Raw genomic sequence first — 27,230 nt, 5'->3', positions numbered from 1 at the left:
AAGAGGTTTCCAGGCCTTTTGAAAGGAGGTTCGGGGTCTCTTGAAAGGAGGCTTCCGGGCCTCTTGAAAGGAGGCTTCCGGGCCTCTTGAAAGGAGGCTTCCGGGCCTCTTGAAAGGAGGCTTCCGGGCCTCTTGAAAGGAGGCTTCCGGGCCTCTTGAAAGGAGGCTTCCGGGCCTCTTGAAAGGAGGCTTCCGGGCCTCTTGAAAGGAGGCTTCCGGGCCTCTTGAAAGGAGGCTTCCGGGCCTCTTGAAAGGAGTCTTCCGGGCCTCTTGAAAGGAGGCTTCCGGGCCTCTTGAGAGGAGGCTTCCGGGCCTCTTGAAAGGAGGCTTCCGGGCCTCTTGAAAGGAGGCTTCCGAGCCTCTTGAAAGGAGGCTTCCGGGCCTCTTGAAAGGAAGCTTCCGGGCCTCTTGAAAGGAGGCTTCCGGGCCTCTTGAAAGAAGGCTTCCGGGTCTCTTGAAAGGAGGCTTCCGGGCCTCTTGAAAGGAGGCTTCCGAGCCTCTTGAAAGGAGGCTTCCGAGCCTCTTGAAAGGAGGCTTTCGAGCCTCTTGAAAGGAGGCATCCGGGCCTTTGAAAGAAGGCTTGGGCCTCTTGAATGAAGGCTTCCGGGTCTCCTGAAAAGAGGCTTCCGGGCCTCTTGAAAGGAGGCTTCCGGCCTCTTGAAAGGAGGCTTCTGGGCCTCTTGAAAGGAGGCTTCCGGGCCTCTTGAAAGGAGGCTTCCGGGCCTCTTGAAAGGAGGCTTCCGGGCCTCTTGAAAGGAGGCTTCCGGGCCTCTTGAGAGGAGGTTTCTGGGCCTCTTGATAGGAGGCTTCCGGGCCTCTTGAAAGGAGTCTTCCGGGCCTCTTGAAAGGAGGCTTCCGGGCCTCTTGAAAGGAGGCTTCCGGGCCTCTTGAAAGGAGGCTCATGGGCCTCTTGCAAGGAGGCTGCCGGGCCTCTTGAAAGGAGGCTTCCGGGCCTCTTGAAAGGAGGCTTCCGGGCCTCTTGAAAGGAGGCTTCCGGGCCTCTTGAAAGGAGGCTTCCGGGCCTCTTGAAAGGAGGCTTCCGGGCCTCTTGAAAGGAGGCTTCCGGGCCTCTTGAAAGGAGGCTGCCGAGCCTCTTGAAAGGATAGATATGAAAGGATATGTTTTGATTGGAATTGTACGAAGTCCGCCATTACGCATGTTTGTCCGAGGTACCCCCTACGGCTAGCAAAGGTACCCCCAGTGGTACATGTACCCCAGGTTGAGAACCGCTGGCCTAGATGGTCGTTTGGCATAAAAGGGCCATTTGGCCGAAATGAACATGTGGCCGAAAATGTTGTTTGCCCGTTCTGCCGAAAAAAATCGTTCGACCGAAAATGCTGCTTGGCCGGACGAGGTGACATAAGGTCGAAAACGGTTTGGCTAAAAATGTCATTTGGCTGAAAGCGACGTACGGGTGAAGATCATACGGCCGAACTGATAATTAGGCCGAAAAAGACGTTTACTTGGACAAGCTCATGTGTTCAAAAATGGACATACAAAATTTCACGTAGAAATCCAGAGAAATTCCGAAAAAAATCCAGTTGAAATTTCGTTGGAAACGGCTTTTGTGAAACTTAAAAAAATCACAAGGAAATTCTGTTTAGTAAAAACAGAATAAAGTAAATACTAGGGTGCCAATGGAATGTATGGGAAAAAATTGTCATCGAATTTCAAAAAACGCACACAAGTTTCATTACCCCAAAATATGAACCCATGCAAAATTTGAGCTCAATCGGACATGATTTAGGGGTGCCTGAAATTCATTGAAGTTTTGAAATTTTTATTCATGAAAATTTTCCCAAGGAGGCACCAAAGGAAAAATCGAAATTCGAATTTTTGTTTTTGATGCCAAATGACTTAAAAATGCATGAAACGTCGAGATCTGATGCTAGTTAAAAAAAAATTTAAAGCACATTTTTGGGATTTTTTTTTTCAGATGATGAAAATTTTTTGCATCAACTTTTATCACCGGACGATACGCAAACGTTTTCGTAGCCAAAAATATCCCCCTACGCAAAATTTGAGATAAATCGGACATGAATTTTATTCAATTATTCATTCAGTTATTCAAAATGAATCAAACCTTTTTTTTCTAACAGCATCCGCTTTGCGTGAAATCTTGTTCAAACTGTGGATTAGATCCAAACCCAAAAGTTGCTTGATTTTGATGTCTGTGCTTGCGATGCATGTACGTGATTGGTTGGTTTACCTATTTGTAAACTTTTTACCAATTATCGATAATAAATAGTTGAAAATCAGTAGTTTCAGGTAAATACTAAAAAGCGTTGACTCTTTCTTGATCTAAAGGTAAAAAAATAAAAATCCATCGAGAAAAGGCTGAGATATTAACCTTCAAAGTCTATCATATTTTCGAGACGGTCTCCGATTTCCGCAATAGCAAAGTGTTTTTCAATATAGAAAAGGCAGATGTAGTCCTTCGTCAAAATGTAATGGATGTATAAAGACTTTCTAGATGTATTTTTAATATCCTGGATTGTGCTCAGCTAATCACAATTCCAGGACATGCGTGTTCCTATAATTCAGCTCATAATTATAAAAATAAAAAAAAAACGACGCGAGGCTTAGAACGATATTTTTACGAACGAGATCTCTCATGCCATTTCAATTGGAAACGAGATGATTCACCCAGTGTGCCGTCAGCAGTTAAATCTCAATTTCGAAAGTTTCCACGAATTTCTGTTAATATAAATTTAGTTAATGACTTAGAACAAGACTTTCTTTAAAAAATTGGAAACCTCTGCCGTTCTGTTTCTCGATTTCATTCCATTATCCACCCACTCCTTCCATATTCGTTTTGCATCATGTCACAACACTGTATCAGCACTCTCGGTAGGGAAAAGGGGATGCAATGTGCCCTAGCCAAGCGAAAACTGCCTTTAATGTCTTAGCTGTAACGATTTTCACGGGTATTTTTGCCGCATGCAACAGTTAAACAATATAGCTAGCTGATTGATGCCATCTTAAAATAGTTGAAAAGCTCGACCATATTGATAATATTTACATTTCAAAAAAGTGGTGATATTTTGTTGCCGGAAAACTCTTTACGCCTTTTAGCTAGCTGCTCTTAGGGAACAACGCACCACGCGTCGGCGAATCAGATTTCTGGTACGTAAAGCCCATGGCGACGCGTAGTACATTGTAGGTTGGGGCGTTAGGGCATTTGCCTCACCAAAATGTTAAATGTTTCATCAGAATATGGATGAATATGTTTTTTCCTACTGACCTACCTGTTACGAACATCTCAAACTCGGTAAATACGAAGGAATACCCAAAAGGCGTTTCGGGGAGGCATTTTGGGGCCTCTTTCCCTACATGCATGAAACTTTTTTTTTTAAAAGCAACATTTTTTAACCGTATTGATTAATTGGAGAAAATGTTCAATTCCCAAAACTTACTTATTCATGGACTTAATTTCGTTTTGTCATGCCCCCTCCTCTTCAAACTAACATGAAAGTACCAATGAATGACTCGCCTTTACACACAGCATATGGGTGTCGTCGCTCCACCGGAGGATGAGATCAGAGTCAGATTGCAGTAAATCGTAATTTGCGCGAAAAGTGAACCGACTCAACAACCGAGCAGCAATGCTTGAACGGGTTGTTGGTAGAAGTAGCGGCCGGCCACATGCCCAGAAGATAGCTAATGGATCGCATCGAGAAGAGCTCTCTAGTCACGGCGGCCGGCACGTCAGATCCGACCCACAAGTGCAATGGGGAGCGCAGTCAGCGCACACTCAACGCATGGTTGGTTGGTTGACTGTCCATGTAAGAAGTGTGTCGAATAGATGACGACCACTGCCTAACCAAACGACCAACAACACGCGAGGACGAGATGGAAGCAAACTGAGAGGATCGGAACGATTGGGCCGCGAGAACTAGGGGACCGCCCAACGCGAGGAGTCGGAATGACGGCATGGAGCACTGCCACATCTCTCGCTAAACTACTGACGACGAACGGCTCCGGTTGCTTGCAAAAAGGAGGTTACCGATCGCACATTTTAATGGATGGAAAGAATTAACAGTATGGGGTTTCATCGCTTGACTGGGGTCGGTTCGGTATCTGTTTCATAGCGGTTGGCGGTGTGCACCACTGAAAATGAACCGCAGTTGCAGAATATGACGATTAAAATTTACGATCGATGTGTAGTTTTTGATGATTCGCTTGATGCGCTTTGTATTAGGTTAATTAGTGTTGTAGAATAGATTTTATCGATTTCTATGTCTTTTTGACTTACTTCCTGAAAAAACGGTTATGATTGTTCATTACGTGACTCCTATATTAATCCTCTGCAATGGAAAGTCGCAAATCGCGACTTTATCAGTAATGGACACGCATGGTAGTTCATAAAATCTATAAATAGTAATTGCTATTGAATTTTGAAAGACTATATTTGTGTATGTAAATGAGGTAATATAACATGATGGTAATCATTCACTTAGTGGAATGTAAAAATTACGCGAGTTCATGTGTAAGCAATACTAAGTATTAATCCTTATAAGTAGATATGAGATAATTTTCAAATGAACATCTCACCAGCATTCGAATCGATCTTTAAGGCCAGGCTCTAATTTTCGCGATTGCGATCAACCGATCCATCAGAGCCACTCATCATCATCATTTTCGTCCAAATTTGGAGAATTATCTCCGCCCGATGATCCTCAGCTTAATAATCGATGCGAACCGTTTTCGGCACATACGTTTCACGCTGTGCCACTCTCGCGATGATTTATGGAGATAGTCCATCTCGCACCTTTACCAGCGCTAAACATTCCCGCGTATATAGATCCGTCTAATCAATCATCGAACCGAACGTTGCAGCCCATAGCCGGATAGATGGAGTTCCCTCCGGTCACATCAAAGCAAATAACAACGCTGCCCATGCAGCAGCACAGCAACGTGACCCTCGAGACTCCTAAATCGCAAACTACAACGTTGAGGCTGCCGTATATCCAGTTCCAGTCATCGTCATCGTCTTCCGCATACGCGGATTCGGTTGTCTCCGGTTGTGTGTGCAACAACGGCAGCAGCAATATCGATCGAACTGATGCGCAACTGAACGACTATGAATGGTTTGGTTATTGCGTGCTAAAGTGAAACGAGTAGCTCCCCTCTATGGGATGTCCAAATTGGGGAGAAATTCGCACACCCGTAGTTCACAGAGAACTAGCCGCCTGCGGGCATCGGGGGGTTCCATATTTATGGCTTTCGGGGGTCATCAGCAGCAGGTTCAAATGGAACCGATGATGACGCGCTCATCGCTTTGTCATTTGTCGTCGTCGTGTTCGTTATTTTCGTCAGACGGTCTCGGCTGGTTGGTAAAAGCAATCGATAACCGATCCCGCCGCCGCTGCTGCTGCTGCTGGACTGCTGTTTGAATTGATTGTATGTTGATACACGGAACGTATACAATCAAACAGTGGACATGGACAAGCAAACCGAATTGGATTGGACTAGGTATGGAGCTGGCCAAACAGATGACAGGTTTTTTGTTTGCGGAACTGATAGTAAACTGTGGAGTAGATGGTGTCTGGACTAGGGGGGCGAACTGAGCTGAGGCGCCTCGAGAGGCGAATTTTTGCATTTGGGTTTGTTCGGTCGTAAAATAGCTATAAATGTGAAATTTTGCTGCGGAGTTTGGAAGGTATAGACGTGAATGGAGTAATATGGTAGTTGAGTGACGATAATAGGTTCATATATCTAGCATTTTTATTTAGCTTTTAGTCGTACAGAAACGAAGCATACTAGAAGCAACCGGTTTCTTGATTATGTTAAGCCGATCAACTTAGAAATATTCGATTTATTATTAAATTATTCCCTAAATTTTCTGTAACCCATGTCTAGCTTAGAGTTGAAATGGGAAAAATGCCTTAACCACAAATAAAGTGATTCAAATCCTTTCGAACACAATGAAACAATGGTACTCCAACAAAAAAAATGCTTTTAATTTTTGCATTATTTTTCAACTGTGGTTTTGGACTTCAATGACAAGTCATGTTCCATAATAGAGAAGTGTAAGCTTTCATCCGAAACTCGCTTTATAACAGTGAAGTAACACTATTCTACTAAAAGAGCTTAACAATCTTATGCCCAAAAATGCTTCCTTCTAAAAAAAAAAATCAAAATTACCGTGAACCTGAGTTTTGATGGAATTTGATTTACACATGTTCAATGTTGAACTCTTTACCTATTACCTATTACGTTTTATTTAGAAGCTTCCCATTCAATCCTACATGATCATAATATACAGATAATAGACATATAAAAATTTTGCGAGAAATAAAATGAGGATTTCAGATAGAAATTAATCTGGTGGCTACGAAACAATTTCCGAAACAAGAAAAATCTTTGCTGGTAGGGGCCATAATAAAGCAATTTACGATTTCCTCCAAGCGATACCTCATACGATTCAGAACAGCTCGAGAAATCCAAAAAGCTTTATAGCAGCTTCTCAAACCTTAATTGGTCATATGAAAAACCACACAAATTGCTAGGAACTAAAATTGAACAGTGTTAGTAACCATTCGATCGACATCCTAAACTTTTGCTTGAAGTTCCGAAACTTGTTCTATGACCACCGGGTGACTAGTTTTGTTCCGAAATGAAGTCGGAACACATTATGTCTGAAGGTTTTGAGGTGTAAATCGGAAGACTGATTTCTTGCACTGTTCAAATGTGTTGAATAAAAGTCCTGCGGGTAATTTCTGGCAGGTAGCTCGTTACCCAAAATTGGTTTGCCAAAATTTAGGACTCTAGCCATCGGATAGCCGTTTCGATCCGTTGGATGAGCCAAGTAAAAAGTGGTTTGGTGTCAGCGTTGGTGCCGAGTCGTCGTCTAGCGGCACGTGAGATAGGGGCCGCGAGTTCACGGTGTTCTTAACTTCGGTCAGCAAATTTCGAAGTACTTTGTCAGCTACCACCCATGTGTGGTGTGAGAGGTGGATTGAAATTCACTCGCGCTCGTACCATGAGCTTCGTTGGTCTGCATCAACTCGAAAGGCCATTATGCAGGAGCTTGTGATAAGGGAGTGAGCGACTCCCAGGTGGATCGCTCGGATAGTCAAGCACGTTGCAAGCATTACCCACCGCTGTTCCTGAAATCAGAACAGTACAGCTTACAATGGGAATGGATCCTGAAGGTTAGCGCCTCTTGGACGGTACGCGATAACCGTGCACCAACTACGGCAGCTTCAAGTTTCAATCTCGGCATTTGGCTGCGACAATGGGTCCGTCGCGTTCGAAGCGAAGATAGCAGACGGCGGCTGTGTCGTTCTCACTGGCATCTACCATTGTCATCAAGACACGTAGAACTTCCCGCTTCGTTGACCTTTAATCACCTCCTAACAGAGCTGGATCGTAGCTATTCCATTTCACAGTGAAAACAACGTCAGTCATGTTCCACCACATGCCTAAAACAGGACAGATCAAGACATTTCTCGTCGATGTCTACCTCGTGTAATGCTGTCAAAACCTTTCTGATCCAGTTTCGAATCACGAATCCACCTTGCTGATGGACATGCTTTACGTCCTTGGCAATCTGGGTGGCTTCCTCTTCGGAGTCCACGTTGACCAGCATATCGTCGACTTAGTAGGACTTTATGATTACTTGATGCGCCTCTGGGTTGGTTGGTTGGAGAGCAGCATGTCCCGAAGGTCATTACCTGCATGGCATACATTTCCGTTTCTCCACATTCGCTTTTCCCTTAAAAATACTGGCAGAATTGGTCTTCTGCGCGGATTTGCACCTGGTGAAACATATTCTGATGTAGCCAATGAGTCCAATGCGTTCTCGGAACTGAAGAAGGATCGTGAGAAGCTTGCATAGTAGATCCGGTCTTATCAAGAGGGCTGAATTAAGTGACGTGCCGTGCGCGCTAGCAGACGCGTCCCACACTTTCCGTACCTTTCCAGGTTTGTTTGGATTGGCTGCGTAAAAATTGGTAGATACCATCGGCGATGCACTTTGCGGCAAATTTCCTCTTCGCTGAGCCTCCTGATGTAGCATTTTGCTAGATACTGCTCATTGGAGTCGCCGCAGTGCCATGGATTGACTGTGCGGGTGTCGTCATATCTCCGCAGTTTGTCCTGGTTGGTTAGCTCCGAGGCTATCAAGGGATAAGTACTCCTTCATCGCTTGGTGGAGATTCTCGTCTGCGTTTGTGTTAAATGGACAGATGTTGAACCTGTAGCGGTGTATTTTTGCTCCACGCCCATCGCATTGCCCGCCACAGATGATCCAGCCCAACCGTGACGTCACTGCGACCGGCTGCCCAAACTCTCCTTTTCTATTTTACAAGACGAGGCCCAGATGAGCGTGTTTTGCTCCGATTAGAATACGTGGCTGCACATCTCGATAGGAAAATCAGCAAATCTCGAAGGTGTGGATACTCCACTCAGAATTTGATTATGTCCAACGTTTGTTGCGGTAACTTAGGGATCCTTCACCGTTCGCACATCGTTGAGGTCGAAACGTTTGTTCCCCTCCTTGGTTCTGGTAATTTGAAGATTGTTGGCCCGGTTCACAGCGTCCAATTCCACCGGTTCACCGCAAGCATAGCGGTCGTTCGGTACCATCTAGCTGTAGCACATCAGCAAGGCCTCGAAGGAGCAGAGCAAGCTCGGAACCCTCTTCCAACAAGGAGTTCGTGATAACTACATAGGTTTTGCGGTATAGTACACTGATGACGTGTTGCATCGGGATGCATTCGAGCAGGATGGAGCAGGTGGCTTACTCTCATTTCCGACCACAACTGCGGCATTCTCAGGCTACTCCTTTGAATCGTTGTGCAGCAGCTCGTGATGGCGGTAGGTGCACCCATTTTTGCCGCATGACTGGGAGTTGCAGTTCACTTTGTGCATACGAAGACAGGTACGGCGGAACACATCTCCCTGATAACAGCCCAACATGATTCTCGGGAGAGTTCCAAGTAGCGCTTACACTTGTCGGTGGACTTGCAGTTGCCTTTACAAGTTGGGCGACCCTGCTTCGCCAAAGATGGTTTCGATGTAGAGCCTTCCATCAGCGAAGTATTCTTACTCTCCTCGGTAGACGGTGTCTCGGAATGGGCGTGGAGATACGCATTGCCTTTTTTGGAGTCACGAGCTTCGGTCCATTGTTCGGTTAACAAAAACATGAGGATTACTACTCCTGACCACGCCCATCTTCACCGTAACTAAGGTGAGGAAGAAAGTGTTGATGTGGTACTTACTTAACGAGAAGCCAACGCCTTAGCGAAACCCTCATAAGTACCACGGATTTAGATAATGAGGAAGGTATTCGTTTGGTCAGGATTTGCTGGTAGCTGGCAATGTAACCGTGGTAGATCTTATCCCGTAACATACAACATAAAGGTGTCTACCCAGCATTACGGGTATTGCATTGAATTCACGTCTTAGGTCCAAAAAAGAATAATCGACAGATATTTTTATTATTATCGAAGCCCGCATTAGTCTTAAAAAAGACTAAATAGTAGATGATTCTTTCTTTGAAGAACGCGTTTGTCCTGAATAAAGTAAAGGTTTTGCCTGGATTATGGCAACACAAAACATCCTTAACATTCAAAGCACACCTTTCTCCGAAATTTTGTGAAGGATTAGATGACTCCTTCTAACGATGCACGGGTTTTGGGATCTGGATAATTGCCTTGATCTTATCCATAATGGAACCGAAATGCATTTTCCTGGAATGCGGCAAAACTATAGATACGGCTACAAATATTCAGATAGATACTAGATACAAATATTTAAAAACAAATCATGCCCCCCCTCGGTTTTTTTGGCCAAAAATATTATTTTGAGAGGGCAACAATTTTTTTTTGGAAAAAATTTAAGGATTTTCAAAACATTCTTCCACAAATTCGAGGAGTTTTTTAAATTTTTTTTTCAATTTTAGTATTTATTTTTTATTATCCCCCCACTTGATCTTTCGAAGAGCAGTAGGACATAATTTTGAATAAAGATTTGTACCGGCCTAACTTCTTTTTTTAAAGCATTTATTTTCCCGGAATTAGTCGACACTCGACAGAGTAAAAAGCGACGGAAAAATTTTGTTGCAATCTTGAATACTGAAGAAAAAGATTGATGGTGTGAGGGCGAGCCCAAATAAATTCTTATTTTAAAGTACGTAATATGTCCATAACAATTCGACCGACTTCTTCCAACATAGGACGTGTTTTTCAGCGATATTGCAAAATATAGATATGGATGTAAGTAATAAAAAGATGACTAGAGAACAACAATATTTATGAAGTCAGAAGCTTGCTTTTGTTATCCGAAACAAAATAAAAATAAAATATGAATCTTGAACAGAGGCAGACACTCAGAAATAGAATAAAAAAAATGCAGATATTTTAGCAAATACAATGAAGCCCAATACAATCAAAACCTAACTCAAATGTAATCCAAATCTAATCCAAATAAATCCAATCCAAATCCAATTAAAATCAACCCAATACCAACACAAATCCAAATCCAAACCAAATAAAAACCAAATCCAATCCAAACCCAATCGAAACCTAATCCAAATACAATCCAAATCAATCCAAACCAATCCAAATCCAATCCAAACCAATCCAAATCCAATCCAATCCAAATCAATCCAAATCCAATCCAAACCAATCCAAATCAATCCAAATCAATCCAAATCCAATCCAAACCAATCCAAATCAATCCAAACCAATCCAAATCAATCCAAATCAATCCAAACCAATCCAAATCAATCCAAATCCAATCCAAATCAATCCAAATCAATCCAAATACAATCCAAATCAATCCAAATCCAATCAAATCCAACCCAAACCAATCCAAATCCAATCCAAACCAATCCAAATCAATCCAAACCAATCCAAATCCAATCCAAATCAATCCAAATCCAATCCAATCCAAATCCAATCCAATCCAATCCAATCCAATCCAAATCCAATCCAATCCAATCCAAATCCAATCCAAATCCAATCCAAATCCAATCCAAATCCAATCCAAATCCAATCCAAACCCAATCCAATCCAAATCCAATCCAATCCAAATCCAATCCAAATCCAATCCAAATCCAATCCAAATCCAATCCAAATCCAATCCAAATCCAATCCAATCCAATCCAATCCAAATCCAAATCCAATCCAAATTCAATCCAAATCAAATCCACAACCAATCCACATCCAATACAAATCAATCCAAACCAATCCAAACCAATCCAAACCAATCCAAACCAATCCAAACCAATCCAATCCAATCTAAACCCAATCCAAACCAATCCAACCAATCCAAATCCAATCCAAATCAATACAACCAATCCAACCAATCCAAACCAATCCAAACCAATACAAACCAATACAAATCCAATCCAAATCCAATTCAAATCCAATCCAAATCCAATCCAAATCCAATCCAAATCCAATCCAAATCCAATCCAAAACCAATCCAAAGCCAATCCAAAACCAATCCAAATCCAAACCAAATCGAATTCAAATGCAATCTAAATCCAATCCAAATCCAATCCCAATCTAAATCAAATCCAAATCCAATCCAAATCCAAATCCAAATCCAATTCAAATCCAATCCAAATCCAATCCAAATCCATTTCCAATCCAAATACAATCCAAATCCAATCCAAATCCAATTCAAATCCAATCCAAATCCAGATCTAAATCCAATAAAAATCCAATCCAAATCCACTCCAAATCCAATCCAAATCCAAACAAAAACAAATCCAAATCCAATCCAAATCCAATCTTAATCCAATCCAAATCCAATCTAAATCCAATCCAAATCCAATCCAAATCCAATCCAAACCCAATCCAAACCAATCCAAATCAATCCAAACCAATCCTAATCCAATCCAAATCCAATCCAAATCCAATCTCAATCCAAACCAAATTCAATCCAAATCCGATCCAAATCCGGTCCAAATCCAATGCAAATCCAGTCCAAATCCAATCCAAATCTGAACAAAATCCAATCCTGATCCGATCCAAATCCAATCCAAATCCAATCCAAATCCAATCCAAATCCAATCCAAATCCAATCCAAATCCAATCCAAATCCAATCCAAATCCAATCCAAATCCAATCCATTCCAAATCCAATCCAAATGCAATCCAAATACAATCCAAATCCAATCCAAATCCAATCCAAATCCAATCCAAATCCAATCCAAATCCAATCCAAATCCAATCCAAATCCAATCCAAATCCAATCCAAATCAAATCCAATCCAAATCCAATCCAAATCCAATCCAAACCCAGCCCAAATTCAATCCAACTTCAATCCAAAGCCATTCCACATTCAATCCAAATTCAATCCAAATCTATCTCAAGTCCAATTTAATTAAATTCCAAAAAGAATTGAAAAATTGCTGCGATTTTGGCAAATACAGGCATACCTCGATAATACATACCCTCGATTGTACGTACATTTTACCTCGATAATACGTACACAAAAATTTTTTTCGTTCAATTTTTTGTACGATTTTAGTAAAAAATTTAATATGCTTTGATCATGGCACATGCGGGGGTCCTTCATATGTTACGTAATAATTTCACAACTGATTTAAACATCATCGTGAGGTTAGAACGAATTTAGTAGCAAAACTTTGAAAAAAGCAGCGTGTCATAAATGTTTGCCAGTCTTACATAACACATATTATACTATCATTTTAAACAATTGAAGGAACATCTGAAACAGCTGAGCGACGCGGAGCGCGTCCAAGCCCTCATAAAGCTGAATATAAGCAAGAGGAATTCTATTGTCTTGGACGCGTTCGCACACGCACTCGCGTGAGTATGTCCTCGGCATAAGAGTGTTATCAGCAATAATTGAAATTTTATGGGTATGATTTTCTTATAAAGCAGATTAGCTATCCACTTAATTGAACAGTTATTATGTTTGTGAATTATTTTATCTATCAAGGAAATTAGTTCTAGTTCTAGAACCCTTCCCCATGCATTAGTTCACCTGATAGACCAGAAAATATTTCCCCGAGGAGTAAATTAATTCCATCATGGGAATGATGATTCATAAAATTGAATTTTCGGCAAGATATTTTACTGTTTAATTAAGTTTACATTAAGTTTAGTTCCATTCTATCCACTTGTCGGTAACATTATTTTTTTCTTGAGAAACAAATTAGCAGCGTTACTAAAATGAGGAAAATTTTTGGTCGAAAATTTCCTCTGAGACGTCTTACTGGGATTTCCGAAGAAGCTTATCCTGGAACAGTATTTCTCCCAAGGGTTCTTCCTGGGATACCTTGGTAGTTTGGTCGAAAATTCCATACATGATTTAACTTGATATTCTATCTAGACCTGTGCGCCGATTGAAATTTTATCGACGGTGAGGCGTGATAGATTATTTTCAGTCAGTGGCAGTGGCGTGGTGGTGATTGGCAGCGTGAATCAATTTCGTGTATTACAAGTTTTCCGGAATTTATCTGGATGTTCCTGCAGGAATTCCTCCGAAAGTTTCTTCGGGAATTCCTACGGGAGTTTTTCCAGATATTTCTCTGAAAGTTCCTCCAGGAATTCCTCTGGAAGTTCCTCCGGAAGTTCCTCTAGGAATTTCTCCGCGAATTTTTACGAAATTCCTCCCCTTTCCCAGAACTTCCATCAGAAAATCATTCAGATATTCCCATACAAACTCCTCCGAGCATCCTCTCTGCAATTCCTCCGTGCATCCTCCAGAAATTCCATCAAGATCTCTCCATTAATTACTTCGAGGTCTTTCCGGAAATTCTCATTGAATTTCTTCAGAAACTCACGTGGAAGTCCTTGATACTCACGCCCCGGAAATTCCTCCAAGAACTCTCCCGGAAAATTGTTTTTTTTTTCGGGAATTCTCTTGGAAATTCCTTGCAAAATTCGTCTGCAAATTCATCTGGGTACAAAAATTAAATTTCATCATTAGCTTCACGAGTAAGAAAAAAGTGTAATTCGCGCGAACCTACTGCCTGCATTTTTTCTAGCACTTGCTTTGTTCGCGAGTACGGGCAGAGGAAAGACAAAAAGCAGACAGTAAAAAAATCACGATCACGAGTATTTGTGGTTACTGCGAATAAAATGGATAAATTTTACTTAACATAAACACACAAAAAATGTGTTCTTGCTCGAACATCCGTGAGAAAGATGTTCCGAGGATGTTTTATGACCTTTTGAAAATTAACCCGAATGACTCGCGAAGCTTTACGAACATTTTTCGGGGTTCGCTTTTCTCTTTTGTCTGGAGTAGTAGGTAGGCAAGAAAAGGCAAAACAAGTTTTCAAGAGTATTTTGCATGGCCTACTTCTTGTTTTGTGAACAAGGTTCACAGATTTCCACCACTGGTCAAAACTTTTTCGGAATTACCTACAAAAATTCCCCTTGAAATTCCTCTGAAAATTATTTAAGGGATTCTCCCGGAAGATCCTGCAGCCATTCTCAAAATTTCTACGGTACTTCGCTTAAAATTTCTATAAAAAATCATCCGAGTATTTTCCGAGATTTTTTTCCAGGAATTCGCAGCAATATCTTAAAACAACAACCCCGAAAATTCTTCGAGAAACTCTCACACTTTTTATTCCAGAAATTCCTCCATGTATTCTCCCAAAAAATCCGCCAATAATTTCCCCGGAAATTACTTCAAGAACTTCTTCAGAAATCTCTTTTAAAGTTCCCCCGAAAAAATATTCAAGAATTATCCGGGACTTCCTATCGGAATCCCCACAGAATTTTCTCAAATTATTCTGCAGAAAATTCCTTCAAGAACTGCTCAGGGAATTTCCCTTTCCAGGAAAAATAGGAGTATCCGAAAGGATTTCCTGAAGAATTTCCTAAAGTAATTTTTGAAAAAATTCGCGATGGATTTCTTGGTTTGAGTTTCGAAAAATCTTGATGGATTTCCTGGAGATATTCTTGAAAAATATCCTAGAAGAATATCTGAAACAAATCTAGGATAAATTTTAAAATAAGAAGTTTTTTTTAATGAATTTCCTAAGGAATTTTCAGAGGAAAATATTTTTGAATGTCAAAATAAATTTCAAATAAAGTTTTGAAATAATTTCAAACTAAAATGCGGAAAAATTCTAGTAGAATTTCAGAGGGTGTTCTTGGAGTAATTCCTTAGTTTCTGAAGAACAAACCCACATTTTCAGAAAAAAGTATCTTTATGTGTTGAAAAGTGGCCATGTTGCCAAAAATTATCCCACGTCGCACTTTTTGGCCAGAGATCCACGCTAGTTCAACTAGTTCAGTAGATCAACATCCAATGATTTAGATTTAAATACTTTATCGACAGACACCACCTTAATTCATCAAGCTGATATGTATGAGTATATAAAAGTCGGCCCTCCAGGCCTCCTATAAAAAAAAGGGTTTTGGAGTATATAGCCTTTTTGTTACACATTGTTGAACAGGGTGTCTGCAAATTATCCGTACAACAAGACAGGTTTTTAAATATTTTTGGAATAAATCAAAGAACCAGCATGCATTACATGTTATTATATTAGAACTAGAGTTTCCATCCCAGGACATCCTGGGACAAAAATCCTGGATTCAGGGAAATTCAGGATTTCCCGATTCCCGGATATTATTTTGAAATCTAGAAAATCCTGGGATACCTGGGACAAAAAATACTGTTTCATTTCCGGTTTGCAAACAGTGTAATTTTCTTCTTACAAAAGTTATTTGTTTGGAACGCGAAACCTAACTTAGGTGATAAACTCATATTTTATTTATATTATTATATTAGGGAAAGATGGCTTTGGCAGGTTATTGGCAGGGGGGTTTTTGTAGACCAAATTTCATGAAATTCGGCCACAATGTTCTTTGATATGCAAAGAATGTTTAGAACAAATTTGAGCATAGTCAGACATAAAAAACCCCCCTGTCAATAATAGAACAAAACCTGCCAAAGCCGTCATTCCCCTATATTATTTTATATTACATTTTTATACCTCCCAGCAGACATGATTTTTTTTCCAAATTCATTTATTTGGTAGGCTTAGGCATGTATACAGAGCCAAAGTTCTTTGTGATGCACAATCGATATCATCTTATTATTAAATCAGTAAGATAGGAACAGACATGAAAATATCGGAGATTAATAAAACACCTTCATAAAAAATATTAGATCCACCCAATGGAGGACTATTAACTGATACTTTTTCCAGCAGCTACAGCTCTCTATTAATTAAACGACAAGTATCTACAGTACAAGATCAGCTACATTTATTTGGCGCCTGCTTCCTACCCATCTCCCGTCTACAGCGAGGTTGTGTACACTTGCTGATTGAGTCAGAACAGAGAACATTGAGTCAGTCTTCCTGAGCTGCTTGCCTCCTAAAGAATTTTTGATCCAATTCATGTCCTTCCAATCGACGTTCGAACAACAAACTTTCCAACACATGCGCAAATACAAGTGGTCCGACCCCGATGCTCTGCCTATTTTTTGGTGTATCACTTCGATCAAAATCAACTCTGGTCAACAGGCTGCAATCAATTTGTCCAATTCTCGTCTTCTGTCAAAATCGTATACCAACTTTAATCGCGTAATCTATTAACCCCATTATCGTTAAATTATCGAGTTAACTTACGTTAAATTATCGAACTTCGATAATAATTGAGGTGATTCATCTTTATCGCAGCAAGCGATTACAATTACAATTAAATTTTGAAATCTGTATTTTCTGGCCTTTTTAAAATATGAACTTTACCCCTGAACAAATCAAAATTAAATCAAAAAATAAGTTTTCTGAGGAAACATCGAAAAATCCCGGGATCCCGGGATTTCCCGGGATATATGTACAAGTTCATCCCGAATCCCCCCTGTCCATGGATAAGGAGCTTGACGTTGATATTTCAAGTGTCTTAAAAAGATTTTTATTTTATTTTTATTTTTGTTGTTTAATAGAGTGCTTTTTTCAAACAAAGGTTAAGTTCAATACTAAATTAAAAAATTAGGATATTTTTCCATTTTTTTATATCTCTTTCACAAGAATATCGTTATTTTAATGGTAATGGTTTGAAAATAAGCTCCGTAGAGAAACTTTTATCACATCTTACTTAAATAAGGTTAACAGTTATACCAAACACTTGAGGTACCATGCCTCCAAGTTAACTAATGGTTAGTGTCGCACGATCTAACAACAACTGCCTATTGGTAAATTTGGAGGTGCCGGCAGGGCTCAGTAGGGGTCTAACTAACATAACTCTAATACTAACAAGACCCTGAAACAAACGCTTATCCAAATAGCATACATCTATTTATACTTGTAGTAGTAGCTAACAATAATTCATTTTGTACCCGTATAGCTGAAGTAGAATTTTAGTAGTGAAAAGTAGAATTTGTAGATTTACTAATTTGGCATTGGAGATAGTGAATGTATCTATTATATCTTCTCGATAATCTTTTTATTTTAGTCTCTCTAGCTGCATGGATCAACGCAAAAAAAACTGTTTCTCTCTTCCTTCTATTAGGTTAGTTAGATAAATTGCTTCGGATATATAGGGGACATGACTTAGTGTATCTCGTATTAAGACAAATTCGCTGACCTTTACCTTATAATAAAATAAATGACCGATAGTAAAATAAATGACTGAAATTTAAAGATATCAAATAAATAATAAAAACGAAAATAAATACATGACCATCGGTGGACAGAAAGATAAGAGACAGAGTTCTGTTTAGAATAGCTAATTGAGACCATTGCACTCACAAGATAGAGAATAACTAGTACCACTATTATTGCTACAAGACTAATAACTTGACCACTTACGGAAATGAGGATAGACCATATGATGCGTTGAATATTGTATACCCTGAATCTGAATAACTGAATTTTAGACCTCATTATTTTAATAAATAATAAAGGTTTGAATATTAGAAAAGGGAATAGAACTTGACCAAAAAAAGCAATTACGGAACAACTGGACAGAAATTTTGTATAATGATCACTATTAGACTACTGAAACTTTAACATATGACATTACTGTGACTGATAGGATACAATTAACTCGACGACGTATTGACAAACATCCGATACTCAACCGTGTTAAAATAAGGGAAGCTCTTCAATGTGTCCATTTATTACAATAGTACTTAAATTAATCTATTTTGAAACTACCCTACCAGAATGATATCATTACATCTTTATTCGAAATTGTTACTTGGAAATGGCAACAGTACCACCCGTTGTCAACATAGACTACTATTAGGTATTGAATGTCGGCTCCAAGTAACTAATAATTAAATTTACATGTTAACTACTTATTCAGAAAACATCTATGTACATGTTGAGCTTCCATTATTTGTTCGGTTTATAATTGACAGACTGTAGATAGAAAGAATAATGTATCGGTATGATCACAATACAAACCCAGGCCGCAGTGACCTAGTGAGCAACATAGCTTGAGTCGTCTGCTAGTATTGTGTATCACATGGAGAGCCCAGCCGAGATACCAGTCTATTAAGACTACAGCTGGTCAACTCTCGAAAAAAAAAAAAAAAAAAAAAAGTTCGTCCCGAATCCCGGGACAACGAAAATGGCCGGGAAATGGAAACTCTAAATAGGACTACCAAGCTGAATTTGTTCAAATTAAAATGACCCCTGTATCCTGAGTTGTACGCCTTCGATCGTGTTGGAAAAAAATCACGATGGCCGCACGTTTCTATACAGATACTTTTCACACATTTTTGACGATTGTGACATGATTTCAAATGTCTCGATAATATGTTCGGTGTTTTGATGGCTGTTGATTTCAAGATAGACCATACCGAATGATAAATTCAATCCAAATCGGGTGAGTAGGAAGGCAATTCCTTTTTGTTCGGAAAACCGAAAAAAAAGCATTCACAAAGACTTATTTTTTTATACATGAAATGACGCTCAGTGTTCTCTGTTACAGCCTGCTGAGTTGTTATGCCCATATAGCTACCGATTCAGTCCATTATTGTCTGTTTTTGCTTTGTAGAAGCAAACTATCAAAATCTGTACGGATAATTTGCAGACACCCTGTACATACGAGAAAATTAAAATAAATTAGAAAATTAGAAATCAGTTTATTTGTTATCTTTATACTCATCTTAGTGTAATGTACTTATGTATAAAATAACGAATCATAATGAAGATTCCTCGCGATGCGTTTGTTGCTATAGCTAACAGTTTGTCGCTTTGGTGAGGAAGCGTCAATGGAGCCAATAGAATCACAACGACAGTGGCAGTTAAGGACAAGCTTAAAACTTTTCATTTACATAAAATCTATAGGTGGAATCCATAAAATACGTCACGTAAAAATGTTGTGATCCACCCCCAATCGTCACTTTTTGTAGTTACATGCATAATTATGCATGATGTGTAACATATCTTTATAACGTTACGAATATCACGTAATTTATGGATGTTCCGAAGCATTAACATACAATATTTTATAAAAACAATAGCCTCACATTTGCAAGGAAGATAATTTTGCGAATGCTACATGTAGGCACCTTTTCAAGAAAAATCGTAGTCATGCTGGTCCGTTGTGTACTATATCAAATATAAATTTGCTTAGAATACAGAGCCTTCTATCGAAATTTTGACTTCCGAGCGGTTTTATAAACATTACACCACTCCCAAATAAATAGAAAGGCAAAAAAAAATTTTTGTTTGTTATTTTTTGCTTCGATAGTACGTACGCTTCGATAGTACGTACACTAAAATTACGGAGGTGTACGTACTATCGAGGTATGCCTGTACAATGAAGTGGTACCGTGGATAATCAAAATTCGGACTCACTCAAACTTCGGACGCTTCAATTCGTATGGGAAATTTTCTGAAATATTTCATCGAAATGTTTCGTGAAGCTGGATCGGAAAGACTAATAGTTTTCGCTTGTTTTAGTATAGTTACATTTTAATAAGACATGTTAAAACAATGCGATGAAATGATTGAAAGACAGTCTGAACTGTGCAGTGAAAATTGTTTTCAATTATTCTTCCCGGTACGGTGTAATCAGGTGTCCGAATTTTGAATCTTTGTGTCCGAAATATGAATACAACCCCGCCGATGTCCGAGGTTTGAATCAAACAGAAGCTGGACATTTTCATAAATTGCAAACATTCTTCGCAATATCTTGCACATATTAAATACCTAGTTAAAAGATGAATATATGTTGGGTACTTATTCAAAAGGACGTATGTGATTTTGTAAACAAAGATTCAAACGTTTATTTGTCAATCTGATGGCACTCCACGCAAACCAACACCACCAACAGGTAGCCGAAGCCTCCCCTATCTGTCTATGGTGATGATTTTCGTGGAAGGGCTATCAGATCGGACGAATCAACGTTTGAATCTTTGTTTACAAAATCACATACGTCCTTTGAATAAGTACCAGATATTTGTATTTATGAACGCTAGCGGGTTTCACGATGATTGTGTGTGTGTGTACAATTACACCCCCACTGACTGGCTGGTAATGATGTTATGGGAAAAAGTTGACCGTATCACAGTCAGGTTTAGTTAATGGTGCTCCAGTGACCCGTTTCATGACCAGTCTGAGTCACTTTTGCCCACAATAAGCCCCGCCTGTTTATGCTAGCATTATCAAATGGATTATGGATACATAAACAAACTTATGAATTTGAAATCCAGCGTGTATTTAGTTTTTTTAATTGAACTCATAGTAAAAATATAATGAAACAATCTCACCAAATTAATCCATTTGGCCTTGTTAATAGTTGACACATAAGGCCATGGGGACCTCCATTCCGCAGGTGGTTAAGGCAGTTAAAGTCAGTACAGCTTCTCTGGATTTGCCAGAGTGGCTACGTATCAGGATGCTGTCCCAGTGAGACCGAGTTTGTCCATAGTTTGCTAGAAAGAATGGAACACTAGACTATTTGAAAATTTCACTTCTGCCTACCAGAACCCTCCCATTTGTGAAAGATTTTTTTTCAACTTTCTTTTAGTCACGAAATTTACCAACAGTTATGAACAAAATAAGTCAAATGACATGCAAATGACATTTTACAGGACACATCACACATCATTTCACATTATATTACATGGAAACATAAACAAAATATCCGTAGAAAATCTGTTGACTAAGCAATTGATCGCTTAGAGCATGGTTTCCCAAACTGTGGGTCCCGACCCCCAGGGGGGTCGCGAGCGGATTGTAGGTGGGTCGCGTAGAACAAACATTAATTGCAGCTTGGATGCCGAACATTTTGGTCATTTTTGTCAGGAACATAATTTCAAGTTCAAACCGCATTTTATTTTAAATATTCATCATCACACTATTTTAGAAAACATTTATGCCTTAAAGCTGTCCCCTTAATGCAGTAAAATAAAAACGCTAACATTTTGACAAACAATATCATGTTCGTCACTTTTGCATTTGTACATGTAAGCTAACGTGAATATTTTTCATGTGGAAGAAGCCGAAACAGAAGACATTCTGTTTCATTTAATGCTTAATACTACTTGATAAAATGTATTTTTTCATAGGTGGGTCGCGAGACATATAGAATTTTGCTAGGTGGGTCGCATACCCAAAAGTATGGGAAGCTCTGGCTTAGAGAAAATAGAATGGCGCAAAAAAAAATCCTTTTTCCAATTCGTGTCTTATAGTTTTTATAGTCCTACAGTTTTTATTTTTTTTTTTTTAAAGTCTATCGTTTGTAAGTGTTATCTAAAACTTTCGATGGAAAAGTTTTTGAAGGTAGAATATGATGTCTATTCATTTTTCACTAAAACTACTTTTGCTGCTTCACGCTTCAGATTGCGTACATATCAGTCTCTAGTCCCAAACGAACAGTCGGCTTCCCAGCTAAAGTTTGAATAAATCAAACAACATTGTTCCATCATAATAATTCCAATTAATTCTTAATTGTTTCTCATTTTCTTCTTTATTTCCAGAATCCACCAAATCACGTCAAACGTTGGCGCATTCAGTCGATCCAATTCAACACGTTGCGCAATCACCGAACCGGCACAAATAGCCCCCAGGGCACCCTAATAAATATATTGCTCCGCTGCTGTTGCTTCGAGTCCAAGTCGCGCGTCGTCACGCGAGCACAAAAATCGAAAGTGACCACCGGCTGAAGCTGTTGGCTGACAGTTGCTGGTACGCGGTACGATCCCGAGCAGCCCCTCCCCGATCCAATCCGGTCCGGGTGCTGGTCGCGAACGCAAGTAAGAGCGCGAAAACTGAGCTTCCGCACGCAATGCCGATACTGCTGCTGTTGCCACCGACTAGGAGCCGCACCACGACCACGAACTCCAGTTGAATCATCGCCTGTCCGGTGAGAAGTGCGCGGATTGTTTCAAGTGTGCTGCGTGTGTGTTGATTTCAATTGGAAAATATTGGCGCCCTATTGTGCACGAGGAGTGAATTGCTTTCCTCGTATCGGCGCCGCGGAAGAAAGTGAAATTTTTCCCAAAAACGGCGACCGATCGTGAAGCAAGAGTGGATGATCTTATACTTTTTTTTCGTGGGCAACAGAAACAACCACGAAGTGTAGGTCTGATTGAATGCATACAGGTCCATGTGTTTTTCTAATTAAACATAGTGAGTCAAATCGCCACGTGAAGAATTAAAAATCGTTGGGGGTCGCATTTCAAGAAGCAAATTGTACAAAGTGTGCGCAAATGTTTATCCATTCCATCACCAAGTGAAGATTATCTTACAGCAGTACCGGCAAAGATTAGAGTCAATTGAACGCGAGATTGTACGCGTTCAGAAAATTTTGCAGTGCAGAACCGTGCGGCTTGTGGTTTGTGAATTGAATGTGATTTCCAGTTGATTGGCACCACTTAATGACGACGATATGAGCCGCAGTACATCTCCATCATCCCGTTAATGTCTGCCAGCGGCACTCCATCCGCCAAAGGGGAAAAACAAAGGCACACAACACTTAAGTAATCAACTCTGCTAATTCGATTATCGAAGGCCGGGGGACTGGAATCTTTTACAGCGTAGCAATCGAGCGTAGCAAGAGCGCGTGCACCGACAACGGCTAAGACAGCTAACTAGCCGCTGGGGAGATACCGGTCGGTATTGTTGTTGTGGTTTAGGAGCGCGCGAGAAATCGCTGGCGAATTTTTTCGTGGGTGAGATTCTATCAACAAAAGGCCGCCAACCTGGAACTAATGGAATTAGAGAACATCGTGGCCAATACGGTCTACCTGAAGGCGCGCGAAGGTAGGTTGTGTTTTGCATAAAAACACCTTCACAGATTTAAATATTTTGTTCAATATTTTGATATTAAATTTGTAGAATATTAACTATTGTTTACACTTTCCAAGTATTAAATGTGGGTCGTAAATTCAATGCCATGTTAATTTCTTACCTTGTACCAAATGTACGATGTCTTGTTGACGGAGTCACTTTACCAGTGATAAGTCTTAAATCCTTATCTTTCATAACAAACGGAAGCAATGTCACACTAAGACAACACTGTAAAAAATAACTCGAGCATTCAAACGGAAATAAATCTTGTTGGGCTTAAATTGTTAATATAAGTCATTTATTCGCCATTCTAAACTATTTTTAACATTTTATAGGGCATTTCACTCAGTGGCGTCGCGTAACCTCACTTTTCACCTGTGCACTGATACGAAAATCAATAATTTTGATATTTTTACAGCTCAAATAAAAAATAAAATTATTAGAGTTGTTTAAGCTAATCAAAATCTAGTGATTCAATGCATTTCCGCTCAAAAATTCTTCGAATTTAAATCCAGTGCACATGTAGATTGAGGTTAGGGATACGCCACTGATTTCACTAGAAGCTCTAAATAATGTCGCACCTTAGACTTAACTGAATGTTTCAGCGTCAATTGTCAACTTTTTTATTGCAATGTTCTTTGCACCATAACACTTTAGTCCAAACGGCGTTTTGCGACAGCGGTCTTGAAGCGAGAATGTTTTGCTCCTACATTTATTCCGCCACTTAGTTCTTGTTGACGCTTAATGTGTCCCATGTGACTTCTTGTCAGTTTTGAGTCTTTGTCGCCAAACGCCTACAAATCAATATGCATTTCCAGAATACGAAATAAAAAAGTTTGCTCTGAAAAATGTGAGCCGAGTTGTCACATTTTTCAGGGGATACCATCTCAGAGGAATGATTTATTTACTTTATAAAAGAAACCCTCTCAGGGGAATGGGGGAATGATTGTTTACCCTTTCTGGAATTACCTTTCGAGGGAATGATTATTTGCTTCGGGGGAATGATTGTTTGCTGTTTCAGGGATTACCTCTCGTAGAAATGATTGTATACTTTTTAACGTAGCTTCATATTATTTTTTCTTTACTTTTTACTTTAAAACAATGAACGGGTTCACAATTTCTAATTGAAAATTGGTTGGAGAAGACTATCAGCTCAGAAGTTATTGCCAAACTACAATATCTTATGAAAAAATGCGTAAAAAAGTCTCGCTAATTTTTCTGGTACCTTCACCGCTAAGTGGATGAATCATAGATTTATCTGAATACTAACCGCTTAAAATGTCATTTGATGTCTAGGTTATTTGGCCTGACGGCCGGACGAATAATGAAGTGTGAAATGAGAAGTGGGGAATGAGTTCTTCTTATTTCTCATTTCACATAAGAAATGAGAAGTAAAAAGTCGGAAGTGGCAAATGAGAAGTAGAAATTGAGATGCATGAAGTGAGAAATTTGAAGTAAGAAGGGTGAAGCGAGAAGTGGGTAACGATAAGTGACTAGAGAGAATTAACGAATAACAAATGAGCAATAACATATGAGAAGTGAAATATTAGAAATAAAGAGTCAGAAGTAAGTGATGAATAATGAGTAATCAGAAATGAGAATGAGCAAATGAGAAGTGAGAAATGAGAAGTAAAAAGAGAAAAGTTAGAAGTGAGGAGTTAGGAGTAAGGTATGGCTAGCAGCAAATGAAAAATGAGGAATAAGAAGTAAAAAATTCAAAATAGTAATTGAAAAATAGGAAATAATTTGTATTGATTCCTTTTTCTTTCTTCCTTTATTTTTCCCGTTTTCGTCTTCTTTCTTACTTCTTCTCCTTTTTTTTCTTTCCTTCTTCCTCTTCCTGTCTTATTTCTCACTTCTCAATAATGAATTCACAATTCTTATTTCTCACTACTTATCAGTGCCGTGAAATCTCAATGTCAATTGAACTTTTTGACCCGAGTGAGAATTTTCCCTACGTACGTGCCTCAATTGAATACAGAGATCCCGAGCAGCACAATTCAGAAAAAAAAAAACTGGTACCGGCAACTTGATTGTGACTGAATTCGGTCACATATAAGCTACAGTAACCTATGTGGAACATGTGTGCTGCTAAGGATGTCAATTGACTTGCCCCGATCTATTCAATTGACAGCAGCAAACGCATTAATTCAATTGACTTTTAGTGCATGTCATGTCAGTTTGAAAACTTTCCGAGGCTCGGAAGCCGTCTTTCAAGTGGCTCGGAAGCCTCCTTTCAAGAGGCTTGGAAGCCTCCTTTCAAGAGGCTTGGAAGCCTCCTTTCAAGAGGCTCGGAAGCCTCCTTTTAAGAGGCTCGGAAGCCTCCTTTCAAGAGGCTCGGAAGCCTCCTTTCAAGAGGCTCGGAAGCCTCTTTCCAAGAGGCTCGGAAGCCTCCTTCCAAGAGGCATGGAAGAGGCCTTCATGCTCAGAAGCCTCCTTCCAAGAGGCTCAAAAGCCTCCTTTCAAGAGGCTCGGAAGCCTCCTTTCAAGAGGCTCAGAAGCCTCCTTCCAAGAGGTTTGGAAGCAACCTTTCAAGAGGCTCGGAAGCCTCCTTTCAAGAGGTTCGGAAGCCTCCTTCCAAGAGGCTCAGAAGGCTCCTTCCCAGAGTCTCAGAAGCCTCCTTCCAAGAGGCTCAGAAGCCTCCTTCCAAGAGGCTCGGAAGCCTCCTTCCAAGAGGCTCGAAGCCTCCTTCCAAGAGGCTCAGGCCTCCTTCCAAGAGGCTCGGAAGCCTCCTTCCAAGAGGCTCGGAAGCCTCCTTCCAAGAGGCTCGGAAGCCTCCTTCCAGGAGGCGCGGAAGGCTCCTTCCAAGAGGCTCAGGAAGCCTCCTTCCAAGAGGCTCAGGAAGCCTCCTTCCAAGAGGCTCGGAAGCCTCATTCCAAGAGGCTCAGGAAGCCTTCTTCCAAGAGGCCTGGAAGCCTCCTTCCAAGAGTCTCAGGCCTCCTTCCAAGAGGCTCGGAAGCCTCCTTCCAAGAGGCTCGGAAGCCTCCTTCCAAGAGGCTCGGTAGCCTCCTTCCAAGAGGCTTGGAAGCCTCCTTCCAAGAGGCTCGGAAGCCTCCTTCCAAGAGGCTCAGAAGCCTCCTTCCAAGAGCCTCAGAAGCCTCCTTTCAAGGGGCTCGGAAGCCTCCTTCCAAGAGGCTCAGAGCCTCCTTCCAAGAGGCTCAGAGCCTCCTTCCAAGAGGCTCAGAAGCCTCCTTCCAAGAGGCTCGGAAGCCTCCTTCCAAGAGGCTCAGGCCTCCTTCCAGAGGCTCAGGAAGCCTCCTTCCAAGAGGCTCAGAAGCCTCCTTCCAAGAGGCTCAGAGCCTCCTTCCAAGAGGCTCAGGCCTCCTTCCAAGAGGCCTGGAAGCCTCCTTCCAAGAGGCTCGAAGCCTCCTTCCAAATGGCTCGGAAGCCTCCTTCCAAGAGGCTCAGAAGCCTCCTTCCAAGAGGCTCGAAACCTCCTTCCAAGAGGCTCGGAAGCCTCCTTCCAAGAGGCTCAGGCCTCCTTCCAAGAGGCTCAGAACCCTTCTGCCAACAGGCTCGGAAGCCTCCTTCCAAGAGATTCGGAAGCACCCTTCCAAGAGCCTCGGAAGCCTCCTTCCAAGAGGCTCGGAAGCCTCCTTCCAAGAGGCTCGGAAGCCTCATTTCAAGAAGAACGGAAGCCTCCTTCCAAGAGGCTCAGAAGCCTCCTTCCAAGAGGCTCAGGAAGCCTCCTTCCAAGAGGCTGGAAGCCTCCTTCCAAGAGGCTCGGAAGCCTCCTTCCAAGAGGCTCAGAGCCTCCTTCCAAGAGGCCTGGAAGCCTCCTTCCAAGAGGCTCAGGCCTCCTTCCAAGAGGCTCGGAAACCTCCTTCCAAGAGGCCTCAGGCCTCCTTCCAAGAGGTCTGGAAGCCTCCTTCCAAGAGGTTCAGAAGCCTCCTTCAAAGAGAGACTCGGGAAGCCTCCTTCCAAGAGGCTCGGAAGCCTCCTTCCAAGAGGCCTCAGGCCTCCTTCCAAGAGGCTCGGAAGCCTCCCTCCAAGAGGCTCAGGAAGCCTCCTTCCAAGAGGCTCAGAAGCCT

The 27,230-nt window shown here is 40.8% G+C and overlaps 1 protein-coding gene across 3 annotated transcripts in view; it reads left to right on the top strand.

Moving 5' to 3' along the window:
* Positions 1-27,230, top strand: part of LOC134225416 (G protein-coupled receptor kinase 2) — a 419,868-nt gene that overhangs the window by 34,509 nt on the left and 358,129 nt on the right. For all 3 annotated transcript variants that reach the window (XM_062705498.1, XM_062705488.1, XM_062705479.1), the window contains exon 3: positions 21,888-23,172. In XM_062705498.1, coding sequence (XP_062561482.1) covers positions 23,121-23,172 — 52 coding nt within the window. In that variant the 5' untranslated portion in view covers positions 21,888-23,120. The remainder of the gene's footprint in view (positions 1-21,887; positions 23,173-27,230) is intronic.

Source organism: Armigeres subalbatus, chromosome 1, assembly GCF_024139115.2.
Source record: "Armigeres subalbatus isolate Guangzhou_Male chromosome 1, GZ_Asu_2, whole genome shotgun sequence".
In the NCBI taxonomy this organism is placed as follows: domain Eukaryota; kingdom Metazoa; phylum Arthropoda; class Insecta; order Diptera; family Culicidae; genus Armigeres; species Armigeres subalbatus.
The sequence above is the reverse complement of the archived record's forward strand: the minus strand, read 5'-3'. Positions and strand labels throughout refer to the sequence as shown.